The sequence below is a fragment of the Sitophilus oryzae genome, unplaced genomic scaffold, assembly GCF_002938485.1.
Source record: "Sitophilus oryzae breed Bouriz unplaced genomic scaffold, Soryzae_2.0 scaffold_494_pilon_pilon, whole genome shotgun sequence".
NCBI classification, from domain to species: domain Eukaryota; kingdom Metazoa; phylum Arthropoda; class Insecta; order Coleoptera; family Curculionidae; genus Sitophilus; species Sitophilus oryzae.
In genome coordinates this window covers 1,226,511-1,242,748 of record NW_022147078.1, presented here as the reverse complement: position 1 = coordinate 1,242,748, position 16,238 = coordinate 1,226,511, and the positions used below count along the sequence as shown (strand labels likewise).

At 31.9% G+C, this 16,238-nt stretch overlaps 2 protein-coding genes across 2 annotated transcripts; both read left to right on the top strand.

Annotated features, from left to right (window-relative positions):
• Positions 1 to 10,485: 10,485 nt before the first annotated feature.
• Positions 10,486 to 12,059, top strand: LOC115886636 (uracil-DNA glycosylase-like). The gene is made up of 2 exons (XM_030905883.1): positions 10,486 to 10,906; positions 11,535 to 12,059. Exons 1-2 carry the CDS (start codon positions 10,523 to 10,525, stop codon positions 11,922 to 11,924), a joined length of 774 nt encoding a protein of 257 aa, XP_030761743.1. The 5' UTR covers positions 10,486 to 10,522; the 3' UTR covers positions 11,925 to 12,059.
• A 1,392-nt stretch (positions 12,060 to 13,451) lies between these two features.
• On the top strand, positions 13,452 to 16,187 carry LOC115886632. The gene is made up of 3 exons (XM_030905880.1): positions 13,452 to 14,303; positions 14,359 to 14,542; positions 14,595 to 16,187. Exons 1-3 carry the CDS (start codon positions 14,187 to 14,189, stop codon positions 15,605 to 15,607), a joined length of 1,314 nt encoding a protein of 437 aa, XP_030761740.1. The 5' UTR covers positions 13,452 to 14,186; the 3' UTR covers positions 15,608 to 16,187.
• Positions 16,188 to 16,238: the final 51 nt, after the last annotated feature.

The following is a 16,238-nucleotide window of genomic DNA, read 5'->3' as shown; positions in this document are numbered from 1 at the left end:
TCTTTCTCTTGAGAGAAGATGCAAGGGCACCAGACCCGATATCACCAAGGCTGCCTCAGTTGAAGTAGTCCGATACGCCGAGCAGACCCTCAAAGCCATGACTCTCTGTGCACCTTCAAGTCTTTTTTTATTTACGTGCATATTGGTTGCTTCGTTCCACACAGGTGCTCCATACATAATAATATTCTGGCACGCATATGCTAACACTCTTCTCTTTGCTGGTGTTGGGCCCCGAACGTTTGGCAGTATTGCGGAAAACGCTTTAGCAGTTCGTTGTGATTTCAGACACACCTCCTTGATGTGCAGGCCCATCGTGAGTCCACGGTCTATGTGGAATCCAAGATAGTTGACTTGCTTTACTGGATTTATTATTATATCCTTAAAATTAAACCTTATATGGTCAACTTTTCTCTTGCGGCTCAGTAAAATCGCCTCTGTTTTTTCCACAGCTATTTCGAGTCTGTGCTCACGCATCCATCTGGCTATGATCTTTAGTGTATCATTCACAGTCTGCATTAGGTCGAGGTCGTTTATTTTTTTGTTTCTTTTAGTTTTTTTTTGTTATTATCACAGCAAGATCATCGGCGTAACAGATCAACTCTCTCCCATCTGGTACAGTAAGCTCCATGACACTGTCGTATAATATGTTCCACGACAGAGTGGGCCCCTGCACTGAGCCCTGTGGGACGCCACCGAATACCTCTCTTTCATCTTCTCTATTGAGAACTATAAATCTATTATCAAGATAGCTTCTTATTATGTTCACCAAATAGCCACTTATGCCCCATCTTCTAAGTTCTTTAATAATTATTTCCCATGACGCGCAATTAAATGCATTTTTAACGTCGACTAAAATGGCAATATGCCAAGTGGCTTTTCTTTTCACGATATCCGATATTTTCTTTATTGCATGTGTGGTAGATTTCCCCTTTACAAATCCATACTGGTTTGGATGCATACCATTTCGTTTCTTCCTAATTTCTTCCAAGAGTCGCGTATTGATGAGTTTCTCATAGACTTTCCCGATTACATCAATGAGGTAAATCGGACGATATTTTGGTGGATCATTTAGGTGCTTCCGGGGTTTCTCTATTAGGGTTAATTTGGATCTCTTCCATTCTTTAGGGAATTCATTTCTCTGAAGAAAGTTATTGAAAATGTTCTAAAATATTCTACATTGTCCAATATTAGCGTTTTTATCACATTTAGTGGCAAATTATCACAGCCCGGAGATTTGTTAATTTTTATATCTTTGGCAGCATTTATTATATCTGAATCACAAAAAATATCACATTCTCTTATCACAGTTTGTATATTATTTGGTTCAATCCAGGTTTGTCTCTCATATACAAATAGAGCCTTAAACTGTTTGATTTTTTCTTCTGGGTCCATTTGAACTCTGGGTGGCATTTTTTTCAGCTGGGATCTTATTATCTTATATGCTTAAACGTAAATATTTTCTTGTAAGTCATCGCGCAGTTTTTTCCATGAACTTACTTTTGCAATTCTGATCTTTTGAGACAGATCCTGCTTTGCTTCTTCGTAGGTACGTTTATAGAGCTCGCGAAGATCATCGTTTCTTGTTTCTCGTTGAAACCTACTTCTAAAATGTACTAATGCACGCTTAGCCTGGGACACCCTGTACCTCGGAGAAAAGTTTTTTCATTCCCCTGTATAAAACAATGTTAAAAGCACATTAAACTAGTAGATCTAATCGTTTTGTAGATTAATTGTCATTATATTTTGCCAAAGATTCTAGTTTTTAGTTTTAGTGATATTTAGTCCAGTTATAACCTTATACCACAGTTTAAAGAATATAAATATATATTTATATTCTTTAAACTGTGCTTATACCCTATTAGATCTAAAGTGAGTAGGATATCATATTCTTTATAAAGTATATGTGATTACATCGTATGAAAAAAAAACGGCGTCAAAGACGGCGGGGAATTACAATCGATGCCCGTACTTTTCTTTATTTTTTAATTGTGCTAAGGTTGTAATTTATTGTAAAAATTTTATTGGAAATAGATTTGTCTAGGTCTGGAAACGTTCTATCCTTTTTTAATCTTTCTATAATTAGTATTAGTTTTTGACAAGTTTCAAGTCAATTTTTAATAAATAATGATGTTTAGAGATTGACCTAGCCAAAATTATTATAGACTGTCATTCCCCAGCCGTCTTTGACGCCGTTTTTTTCTTGATCGTCAGATACATACTTACTTTACGTACTTTGATTTAAAAATTAAGGAATATTTTTATTGTAAGTATTAGGCTAGTCTGTTACAATATTGTTGTAGTTTTCATCTATATATAAATAAAAATAAGAATAAAAAAGTACGAAATGTGTATTATTTTACAAATAGAAAATCTAATTATTCTGCTGGTTTTGCTTTTTTTGACATGGGATATGATAGTTATTTTCTTTTATCTATGGATATGATAACGTTTTGATATAGACAGACCAGTGCCTTCTATTAAAAGATCAGCCTGGGGGCGGACTTTTGTTTACTTCATCAGCTGTACATACTTAGATATTGGGTTAGATTCCGTTTCATATTTTGTCGGTTGATTTTTGGTTTTAACTCTTTGATTTTTGGTATTATTTATTATTGTAGTGCAAAAAACTGATTATTTTGGTGTTTAAGTGACATAAACTACTACCAGATATATGGTAACTCTCGGTTTCGCATAAAAAAATAGAAAAATTGAAAAATTACACGTTGTGTAAGTGATTTAACCTAAAAGTGCCCCTACATTTTTTACTTATCGTGATTTTTGTGTGTGTTTTTTAAGACTCTAACAATTCATCAATAAAGCTTAAGTGGAGTGTGTTTTTGGTGCTATGCTTCATCTTTGTTGTGTTCCTGGTGGAAAGGATAGTTATACTAGGCAGCCTAAAGTGTCCGGAAGAGCAAGAAAAGTGGGTACGAATTATAAATCAAGAGAATTCTATTGAAAATATCTTTAATAAATTTAAAAATAATATTCTCCCATGATGGTATTAATGAAAACTGGACAACTATGTTTATTTTATTCATATTGTGGAATCTCCACTCCAAGTGTTGTTGGTTCAGCTTCGATAGATTCAAACACGTAAGTAGGTATTATGATCTAGGGAAAAATAAAGAATATGTGTATTAAAGATCATGAAAAAGATTATTACTTTGAGTTCATTTTAAAAAAGATTTTTGTAAAGACAAGACAGATACAGTTTAAAAGAAGAATGTGTTTTTGTTTGATAATATATAATGTATGTCAAGCATAACATATATTTGTTCAGTAATTTTTAATGAAAGGTGTTGATTATTTATAATACCAAATTAATATCAAATATTTAAGTGATGGCTGAATAGAATATGAATAAAATAACAATAAAATTGGTATATTTGCATAATACAAAATTAAGTTTTAAGAATAAAGGTGTTACTAAAAATACAAAGAAATTCATATTTCTTTGTTTTAATTGGTCTAATGTTATTTACATTTTACGTAAGAATTATACCGTATCACCGAAAAAAATCGGCGTCTAGTTGGCTTGGAAATGAACATCGATGACATTCCCTAAATAACTGTACATATAAAATAATTAACTAGAATTTTACAATCTTGGAAAATTTGATATTCTTGAACCTTGTTTCTAAATATTCTAAATTTTTTGATTTTCTTGGAATTTAGGTTCGGGAAAAACGCTGATTAAGTTTTCATTTCGTTTTTCATTATTTTTATTTGGTTTAAGAAAAACGTTTCGGCTAACATTATAGCCTTCATCAGTGCTGTGTCATATGAAAAAAATAGTGTCGAATATAATCCAAAAAATTACATATAAAATATTCACACCACGCACATAATGTTTACTGCGTACTCCATAGTCAATGTAGATAATTTTAGTGTTAAGAATAATAATTTTAAAAAATATGTGGTCATCTTTTGATAAGTTTATATTAGTTTATTATTTGCAGTAAACATTATAAGGTGTGAATTATATTGTATCTGTAATTTTTTGGATTATATTCGACACTATTTTTCTCATATGACACAACACTGACAAGGCTATAGTTAGCCGAAACGTTTTTTTAAACCAAATAAAAATAATGAAAACCCAAATGAAAACTTAAATCAGCGTTTTTCCCGAACCTAAAAATCCCAAGAAAATCAAAAATTTTAGAATAATTTTGCATATAAAATGCCAGCGATCTTCATTTCATAGCTATCGCTGACGCCTTTTTTAGATAATATTGTATTATTTGTAAATATAATTTTTCGATCACTGATACTTGCAAAATATACATATAAATTTTGTGAATGCAAATAATAATACATCACTATTAGTAGATATTGAATGTTTTTGTTAAATTAGATCGATTTTCAAACCCCAAAATTTAAAATATATTTACATTTTACCCGTTATCTTATGTACCTATACATTATTTGTACATTGTAAATATTATTGTTCATAGTTTATTTGCCAAAGTATTTATTACTATAAATAGGTATATATGTTGTAGTTATTAACTGTATATTATGTATATTTCATGTAAACTATATCATTTTTAAAATACAAACCAAAAATCTGAGGAATAATTATGTTTTCCATGTATTCTACAACATATTTATTAATCCGTTATATCTAACTAGCGTGACGTCATAAATCTCGCCCGCAGGCTGATCTTTTAATAAAAGGCACTGGACAGACACCTCTTAAATTACTTGCACTTATTTTAAAAACACCCTGTATGCAATAGTACAACTTATTTTTCTGAAACAATCCGAATATGCAATCATCTTCCAGAAATATATACAGACATATTTTTATCAAAAGTAAACATCTCAAAATTTTGAAAAATGTAAAGAATCTATTATAAATAATATATAGTTTTTTTCTAGTTTGTTTTATGACAGTACGACTAATATATGATAAGTCAGATAATGTATATAGATTATCCTTTAAACCTATTATTTATTGATTATCAATAAATTTAAAAAAAACTAATACTTTATATGCACTTATTAATTTAAGTATGATGTTTCTAGATAAAAGTAATTGCATTTATTTTTAAACAATTTTCATTGTTTTAAAGCATTTATAGCTCTTGATAAGCTCTTGTTAGATAAATTATAGTTTAAAATTAAAAATTACTACATATTTACAGTAAATTCTAAAGCTCTTAAATTTATTATACAAGGTATGGAAATAATCTGTAAAAAATCAGAAGATTACTTTTTGAAAATGAGAAGGGTAGAATGTAGAATGTAGAATGTTTAGAAGGGGAGTTAATCACCGCGACCTTATAGATCTATTGTGTGTTCCCCTTTCTTGAGTTATAACGAGTTATAACTCATCATACAGTCTCAGGGCTTTAAGAAAAGCCAGTATCTGAGACGGCTCCACAGAGGCCAGCTCTCCATCCTCGACATCAGACGTGCCAAGGTTCATGGCACGAATGGTTGTCGTCTCGGCGCACTCAGTGATAAGGTGTTCTGGTGTTTCCCCATTTTCCCCACAAAATCTGCATTCGCCGTTGTTTCTCAGTTTCAGCCTACTGAGGTGTTCGTTGAGGAGAAAGTGTCCTGTTAGAAACCCCGTGACAATCCAAAGATTGTTTTTACTTAAATCAAGGAAAACCTTTGATTTTTCTCGGTCGTAAGTTCTGAGGAACTTTTTCGAGTGTCTTAGACCGTTGGAGGACACCCATTCTATATTACGGATGGAGTCTTCCAGATTCTTCAGTTCCGCTTTCAGTTGGTTCCCGTTAGGAAAACAGAACGGTTCTGGTCCAGTTAGTGGAGTGTTCGCTTCTTTTCTAGCTAGATCATTTGCTTTTTCATTGCCTTCTATCCCTTGGTGAGCAGGCACCCAAACTACACCGACTTTATTTTCTTTGCCTAATTTGTTAAGCTTCTCTAGGCATTCTTTGGCCAACTTCGAATTGATGGTTACTGAGTTGATCGCGTTAAGTGCTGCTTGACTATCGGATAGGATGGCAATTTCCTGTTTTCGATAGTTTCTATCTAAGATAAATTGTACGCATCTTTCGATAGCGTAAATTTCTGCCTGAAGGATACTGGGGTAGGTGCCCATTAGTTCGGAGTATTTAGTTTTCGGCCCAAATACTCCTATCCCTGTCCCTGCTTTGGTTTTGAAAGCATCAGTATACCAAGTGATGGTATGGTCTTTTATATGCTGAGTAAGCGTTTCTTTCTTCCAATTCTTTTTATTACTCAATACTACAGTGAGGTGTTTCTCAAAGTTGTAAATTATTGGTATGTCATCCACTGGGAGGTGGAGAAGTGGAATTTTATTTTTGAGGGTGTTCCAAGCCCCCGACCTGAAAATTCTCCCAGTACTGTTTCCGTCAATGACCATTCTAATCATTGTCGCATTGGCATAACTGCCGACGACGATGTGCAGTGGTGTTAGGTCTAGAATGACCTCCATTGCTGCTGTTGGACATGTTCTCATGCACCTGTGATGCAGATACATGCCAGTCTCTTTACTTTGCACAGGTTTTGCCTTGCTGTACGTTGCTCTAGTTTTGTATACCAAGCAACTGCTCCATAAGTAATCATGGGTCTTACTATCATGGTAATACAACCAGCGCAAAATGTTAGGGGCGCAGCCCCACCTATTTCCCCCCAGTCTTCTGCATATCAGAGAGTCTTTGTGGCTTTGCTAGTAATGTTCTTAATATGCCTGTTCCAGAGAAGTTTACTATCCAGGGTTATTCCCAGATATTTCACTTCCAGCGATGGCAGTATTTCCTTTCCATCTAGATACATTCTTTTCAAGTTTTTCAAACTTCGCTTTCTGGTGAATGGCACTACTGCTGTTTTATCTGAGTTAATACTCAGCCCGACAGTCCTGCACCATCTCTCAGCGATGCGGAGTCCTCTTTGGATAATATCACACAGGGTGCCTTCATGTTTCCCCCGTGCAATGATGACTATGTCATCTGCATACCATATGCAGTGTATTCCCGCTAGAGTTAATTCTTCCATTAGTTCATCCACTACCAAGCTCCACAGTAGGGGGGAGGTCACTCCACCTTGTGGAGTTCCTTGCGTTGTTTTAACAACTACAGTTTTGGTACAACTGCTGTTCGTGTTGAGAGCATTTCCCAAAACCAGCGAATTATCGTACTGTTCACCCCTCTTGTTTCAAGAGATCGCTTGACCACGTTGTGAGGTATATTGTCAAATGTACCTCACTGCAATGTCCAAGAAGGCACAAAGTGCTGTTTCTTTGCTATCCAGGCTTGCCTGTATTAGCTCAGTTAACTGGTACAGAGCAGTTTCTGTGGATCTGCCCGCTCTATATGCATGCTGACTATCGTGCAGTGGCTTAACCTGTAGATGATTTACTCTAATATGGTTGTCCACTACTTTCTCCATCGTTTTTAATATGAACGATGTGAGACTAATAGGCCTAAATCGTTCATATTAAAAACGATGGAGAAAGTAGTGGACAACCATATTAGAGTAAATGAGAAGGGTAAATCAAGTTCTGAATTAGGCCATTCCCAACAAAGTAATTTGTTTCACCGAAAATGACTACAATTTTTGACACAATAGCAAAATTGTCTAGTCTAGTCCGAAAAAAATCTCTTTTTTCAAAGATTTTCCTTCGATTTTCGCAGTTTAGTCAGGTTTGTTTGGTTACGCTCCATCTATTTCTCAAGTGGCCGAAAATTCCTTTTAATAAAATCATCCCCCGTAATAAACGCCCGAAGGGATGATACCGCCTTAATTCGATTTGTCGGCTAAGTTACCCTCCGGTTAATCCAATCCCTGTTTGTACTGTAAGTTAAGACGGATTCTTTGTTTATATGCCATTTATTTCGGTTAGTGTTTGGAATAAAAAAAGAAACGAAAAATCCGTCAGACAAATCTTCAGGGATATCCAGAGACAGGGTGGTTCCTAAAAAACTTTCGAGTGTGCGAAAATATGCATTTCGTATGCTTAGGATTGAGGGGGGGGGGGAGGTATACATCGAATTCACAATATAAATTAAATCGTAGATTTAAAAATATAATTTTAGTATTATTTCGAATTTAAGGAATTTATTACGAATTATTTTTTCTAGTAGTACCTATTAGCATTTTATTTTCTCATCAATATAAGATTATAATATGTATACAGGGTTGTTCACCACATACGACACGGAGTATTGTAGCTAAACGATTAGATTTTTACAAATTCTAAGTTTTGGGTTCGTTGAAGGACTATTAGAGCTACAATTTAAAAATATTTTTACAAGATACAGAGTGTCCCAAATAAATAAAAAATATCAAAGTTGTATTTTTTTAAATGGAATACTCTGTATATTATTACATTTTTAGTTTCTACGACCTTACCGTTTTTGAAATATTTTCAATTTTGTCAAATTGCAGTAAAAATTTCAAGGCTTTATTTCTCCAAGGGTATCAAAGTTTTTAATACTAAATATTTACTGAAGTTTATTTATTGATCAGTTATTGTGTTGCAATAATAAAAATAATACTACCTTATATACAGTGTCTAAAAATTTATTTTAAATAATTATTAGCTTTAAACGGCAATAACTTGTTTAATTTAAATAGAACACCCTGTAAATTTTATGAGAATCAGATGCACAATTTAATTGTCTACCAAATTGTATTATACCATTTTTTACCTATTTCTTTAAGTTTCTGTAGAAAATGCATTTTTTGTAATTTAGACCTTATTTATTAATATACCCATGGAATGTTGACATTTTAGATTATTTTTAAAGATGTACAATATTTTTAAAGAGTACAGATACTAATATTGTCGATATAATTCGATATATTTCATTAATAAATAAAAAAACTGTTTAAATATTTGTTAAAGAGAACCAATTTATATGATTCCAGTATTCAAACTACACAAACTGACTGTTTGCGTTGATTAATAATAATTGCCCCAAATACTAAAAAGCTGAGTTTTGTATGTGTATTAGACAGTGTGGTAAAAAGTAACACCTTAAAAATTATATTTAATTTTTTGACAAATGCTTATTTATAACAAAAGAGACGTTCATTTTCATAACTTATTATTATATTGATTTCTGATTCAAATCCACATTTATTTAGAATAATTTATTAACGAACACAATTAAGTATGTAGTTAATTAGTATTTGGGCGGAAATACTGGTGGTATATTTAATTAATGGTACACACTTTTATCAAGATTTAAATAGTTTTCTTTTTGCATACAAATGGGCTAGTAAAATTATCGTTTTACTAAAAACGATAGTATTACTAGCCTGTACATTTTGTACATTTATTGTTTTAAAAACAATCTAAAATGTCAATATTCCATGGATATATTGATAAATGAGGTCTAAATTATAAGAAAATGCATTTTCTACGAAAACTTGAAGGAATAGGTAAGAAGTGGTATAATACAATTTGATAGACAATTAAATTGTGCATCTGATTCTCATAAAATATAGAGGGTGTTCTATTTAAATTAAATAAGTTATTGCCGTTTAAAGCTAGTAATTATTTAACATAAATTTTTAGATACTCTGTATAAGGTAGTATAATTTTTATTATTGCAACACAATAACTGACCAATAAATAAACTTCAGTAAATATTTAATATTAAAAACTTTGATATCCTCGGAGAAATGAAGCCTTAAAATTTATACTGCAATTTCGCAAAATTGAAAATATTTCTAAAACGGTAAGGTTTAAGTGTAATAAACCTTAAGCAAAATTACCTTTATTTTAATCGTAGAAACTAAAGATGCAATAATATACAGGGTGTTCCATTTAAAAAAATACAACTTTGATATTTTTTATTTATTTGGGACACTCTGCATCTTGTAAAAATATTTTTAAATTGTAGCTCTAATAGTCCTTCAACGAACCCAAAACTTACAATTTGTAAAAATCTAATCGTTTAGCCACAATACTCCGTGTCGTATGTGGTGAACAACCCTGTATATATAAGTTTTATCAAAAGTTCGTAAATTGACAGACATTTGAGATACGAATGAAATTACATTTTCAACATCACCCTCTAGGATTGCCAGGAAAATTATCTTTGTGGAATCTTTAGTTTCCCAAAAAAAGTAGCTGTGTTCTATCTTCGCTAATTAAGGTTGATTCTCACTTTAGCGAGGTAACCCTTATTTTCAGCCAAAATGGGAAACTATTTAGGTTTATATTTATTTCTAATTAATTGCTGACTGGCATTAAAGCATTCATTCTTATAGTTCTGATGGTTGTTATCCATTCGTACAATTTTTCATCGTTCAGGTTTTCACCATATATCTATAAATTTTTAACTTTTGTTGATCCAATCGAATTTACTGAAGAAGTTGCTGTGAACAACTTTGGAGAAATTTAGTCTCCTTGTATGAATTTTTATAGTATTATTTCGTTTTAATTTTGCTTGTTAACTAATCTAATAAACACTCTTCCAGATAATGAATAAGATAATGAGTTTTTTCAAATTAAAAATCGCATTTAAGAGTCACTTGCATGTAATTCTAAATTATAAACCAGTATACAATGCCTCTAGCTATAAAGTACGGTGTTGGGGGTATATCAGATCCGACATGGACTGAAATCATACAGGATGAAGAACAAAAACCAGATTTTAAGAAACTCATTCAGTTTCTTTCAACAGAATACGTAAATCATCCAGAAGGCATAAATCCACCATGGGATCGTGTATTCCGCCCATTTGAAATAACGATCTTCGATAATATAAAAGTTGTTATTGTTGGTCAGGATCCATATCCAAGATTTGGGCAAGGAGATGGTTTTGGATTCTCTTTAAATCCAAATGAGGATATAACTACGAGCATAGATGTTATTTATTCGGCTTTGGAGGAAGATGATGTTGAATTTATCCGTCCCAACCATGGATGCTTAAGACCTTGGGCTTTGCAGGTAAAATTTTTAACTAGGCATTTCTTCATCCACTGTGACAAAGTATTTATTCGAACATACATGCATTTTTTCTCTTAAAAGACATTTCCATTTTTTATTTTCAAAAAATATGTGATAGCAAAATAATAATTTACATGTAGATATAAAAATACTAAATTCAACTATATAGACTATACCGGGTGCATCTAAAAAGTGGCTCACCCCCCTATAAATTTTTTATATTTTCAGATAAAAAATCGGGAATTTGGATGTTAGTATATGACATAAATTAGAATTGATTGCCGTATTCAGTTGTTTTCGGTCACTTTCTGTTGATATGTCGTTCTATTCAGAGTGTCATTTTCTATCGAATCAAATAAAATAATACAGAGGGTGCCATTTAAAAATCGAAAGTTGTAGTCATTTCCAGTGAAAGAGGAAGTAACCGAAAACAATTATTGAATACATCAATCAATCCTAATTTATGTCATATACGGACATACCAAGTCTCATTAGGCTAAGTTATAGGGGTATTAAACGTAGTGGTGTTTACAAAAAATAACTATTTTATTACCTAGCTTTTCTTCGTGAAAAAGCGGGAATCTTTGTTAAGAAACTATTTTTATATTAATTCGAATTTTCTTTTAAGGGAGTATTATTACTTGACGCGGTTCTAACATACCGGAAAAATGAAAATAATACAGGAGGCAGCTTTCCAAATCAACGTAAAAATCTACATTTTGGAAAAGGATGGGAAACTTTCGTAGGAAGTATATTAAAAAAGTTGAGTAAAGAGCATACTAATTTAGTTTTTCTACTATGGGGAACTGACGCTGCGGACGTGGGACGGAGTATTGAAAATGAACAGGATCAGCACAAAATCTTGTCTGCTATTCATCCAATTGCTCATACGTACTCGGATTCAAATTATACGCACTGGAATTATGAGAAGTGTTTCTCAGAAACTAATAATTATCTTCGTTCTCACGGCAAGGGTGAAATTAACTGGCAACTTCCGCTAACATGCGAAGATCTATGATTATTTTTCCTTCAATTAATCTATATACAAAACGAGTATATCTAACAAAAACTTGACTTATGCTAGCATTCAACAAAAAATCTACATACGAAATATAATCCTAATATAATAATCATTGTATTGGTATAAATTAAATTGTATTTTATTCAAACTGATTTTTTATTCTATGTTTTTAAAAGATATATAAAAGATTTGATATGTGTCAAGGGAATATTACCTTAAATCATACTTTGACATGTGAACCCCCAAATCTAACGCCTCAGCATTTTCTCGAAAAAAAAAAATGACAAGCTTTTATTAAATCTATTTATTGTATAAACAATTCGTCATACACCTGAAATTAATACACAAAAACCTGAGAATCTCTTATCTGGCTTAAGGCGGACTCTCACGACTCGTATACTTATAGAAACATTTGTTATTGGCATTATACCTGCCATGTCGTGTGAGCGGTTTGCTTTGAATGAAGCAAAAAATGTTGTTTACAAATATAATATACATACTTGCCAAGTACGCAAATATTGGCGTACTTGCCAAATACACGAGTCGTCAGAATCCGTCTTAAGTTTAAGAGTCCATTTCACTATAGTCCGAAAAAGTAGCAAAATCAGCCTTCGGCATTTAATGTTTTATGTAAATCTGGCTAGGTATTTTTACACAAATGAAGAAGGAAATTAAAGATAAAGGATTATACTAAATATATCCGTATTGTAGCACATTTTTAGACAACTTCTTTATTTTTGAAGATTTTGAAGGTCATTTGGATTTTCTTATTTTGGTTTATGGATTTTAATTTACAAAGATTGGATGTGACACAATTTCACATTTCTGAGAGCAACGACGATTGAACTTGTTTCCATGGATAACTAAGTGAAATTAGTCACGAAAGATAAGAATTGGCTATAACTCAGTAATTTTGTGAAAGAAACATATTATAGCTTATATTGCTGAAAAGCTTAAAAAATGGCGCTTTTTATGAAATCACAGCCAACTATGGTTTCTATTTAAAAAAACATATATTTGTGTCATATGTCAAAAATGACAGGTTTTATAAAAAATCGGAGAACACAAACTCATTAGGAATATGATTATCTACAACTTTTATCTGAACACTTTTTGTCTAAAATAGATTGTAATGGAATTAGGGACAATTTTTAAAATAGCCAAAATTTGTTTTTTTCGAAATATCTAGTAAGCCATGAACTTTTTCAAAAATCTGAAAGGCGCATATTTATGACCCCACAAAACTGCAATTCTTTCCCCATTTAACCTACTCTCTATCTCCAGTAGTTTCCGAGATGCCCATAGAGAACATCGTAGGAAACTCACCCTGTATATTGACAATGTTTATCATGCTAGAATATAGAACAGCATATATTTAAGGTTATTTTAGAATAGTTATTATATTGTGTTTAATTTTCATTATGTCAATTATATATTTAAAATATTATTTTTGTTTATTTATCTAGATAAATATCTACTTTAGTCTAATGCAGTGATACACTTGATAGTTAATCAGTTATCATATATTAATGCGTATAGTTGGGTCAACGGATCTTTGCGTGCACGTCACAAAACTATGATTAACATCAAATCAATTCCCTTTTATACGCTCTCTTTCTAACTTAAGCAAGACAATTCGAAGAAATACTGAACGTATGTCTTCATAGTTATCCGACATACGGTCGGAGCTAAAGTTATGTGTAAGACAAGGAAAACCCCTAGCCAAGGATCACTCAAGTTTCTTTTCTAAACATTTAAAGTCAATGCCGGCGAACGCAAAAATAAATCGATTATTTATTTTCGGGTTCTCGTTTTAAAAGAAATGTACTAAATTTAGTATATTTTTTTAATAAAGGTACACTGGTGTTCACTTCATACTAACTTCATTTGCATTATAATTTCTTGTTTTTATTTTATAAGGGATCCAAGAACTACATCCTATTAAAAAAAAAGACAGCTTTTCCTTTATAATTTCCTAAAAAAAGTAACTTGTACTACAATTTAGTACATTTTGTGGAGACGTGCGTACATCTGTAAAACCCTGGCAGCATCCATGCATGACATTTTTGTCATTCGGTGTTTATGTTTATGATTTTGTCATTTTGTCAAAAAGTTAGGGAAAGTTGTTTTGTATCTTTATTTTCTTTGGACATCGTTTATTGCGACTAGCTTTTGTGAAAACTTTTTGTGATTTAACAACAGTTCTTTCCAAAATTTATTTTTCGTGATTCGTTAATATAATTTAACATTAACATTGAAATGCCAGGAAAACGTTTAAATTCTCAAGCACGTATCCTTGTTGGAAATCTTATCTCTTATTTTACGTCTGAAAAAGAGAATAAGGGGCCACTAATTTCCCTGAATGCTGTTCAAGAGGTAAATATATATTTTGATTTATAAAAATACAAGTGCCTAACTAATAAATTTACAGAGAGTTGCTGATGCCTTGAAGATCAGTCTAAGAACGGTTTCAAGCATTAAAATGTCTAAAGATCGAAATGAGCTACCCTCAACACCGGGAAAGAACAGACCTCGAAAAAAATGTAAAACTCAAGACTTGAATGAAGGTTTGAAGATGGAGGTTCGCAATATTCTGTATGACTTGTATGCACAAAGTAAGTACCAATATTATTTTACTGAACTATTTTACTAAATTTATATTTTCAGAGAAACAAGTTACAATTAATAAACTAAACGAGGAGTTGCGTCGCAGAGAAATTGTTGACATAAGTTATGGAAGTCTTCGAACACTCCTTTTTAGTTTGGGATTTAAATACAAAAAGGATGATAACAGACGAGCATTAATGGAGACATCCAATATAGCTTCTATGAGAGCAGCCTTTTTCAGAAAATACATGGAAAACAAAAATTCGCAATTTCCTCGTCAACTCGTATTTTTAGATGAAACGTGGATCTTTTCCAAAGGCAGTAAAATGAGATCATGGCAGGATGATAGTGTTAAGAGTGTTCGTAAGCCAGGTGGTTTTGATGGCAAACGTTTCATTGTATTGCATGCCGGACACTGTGGAGGGTTTGTTAAAAATGCTGGTTTAATTTTTGCTTCAAAATCTAAGAAAATGGATTATCATGGGGAAATGAATGCAGAAATGTTTACAAAGTGGGTAGAAAACCAGCTCATCCCAAATTTAGAAGAACCTTCCCTTATTGTAATGGATAATGCTCCATACCATTCTGTTGAGTTAGAGAGACAGCCATCATCCTCATGGAAGAAATATGAAATTGTTGAGTGGTTGGAGAAAAGTAATATACCTTATGATAAAAAAATGTTTAAACCTGAACTATTAAGCATAGCAAAAATTCACAAAAAAACAAAACAATATAAAATAGATAAATTATTACAAGAAAATGGTCATGAAGTATTAAGATTACCACCTTACCATTGCCAGTTTAATGCAATTGAAATGATATGGGCAGATTCAAAATATTTTTACAATGCCCACATTGGTGAAAATGGACATAAAGATGAAAATGTGCTAGATATGTGGAGAAAAGCATTAGAGAAATGTACACCAGAAATATGGCATGCTAAGGTGGTTCACACTGAAAAATTAATCGAAGACTGGTATGATAGGGAAGTCATTATTGAAGAAGTACCCCAAATGTTTATCAATGTCAGTGATGAGGAAAGTTCAGAAGATAGTGAGAGTGGGGAGAACTAAAGTGGACTACGTACATTTTTCAAATTTTTTAATTTAAATACTATCCATGCTATTTTTAAACAAATAATTGTACTGATCCAAGTTACTTGTAAAATTAATAAATTATTTTTCATTTTCATTAAATTTATTATCTGTTGGAGGTATTATTTAACAAAATATTTAGACTTTTTGTTTTAACCTACTTTCTATAATAGTAATTTGGGTAAAATCTTGTAAAGTTAGATATCTAATACTGTATAGAACTTGATTTCAATATATTAGTTAACAACTCAATATTTCGATCACCAATTATTGTCCTCTTGTAACAACTATCCTATTGAATTATACTGTATAGGCATACTATTGTTCTGTATTTTCCCCTTTTTATGACCTTTTTCCATAAACAATTATTTATTCTAATTTAAAAACGTCCAAAAACTTTACAAATATTTTGGAAAAGAAATTATATTATTTCTTTTAAGTATGAAATAAAATGCCGCTGGCACTGGTGGTAGTTTGACGACTGATTGATTCGTATGACGTTAGGTGACATCAGATTATGACGTGCACGCAAAGATCCATTGATCCAACTTGTATAGATCATTTCCATCAAATGCCTACTAGTTATTAAAATATATATATGAATAGGACT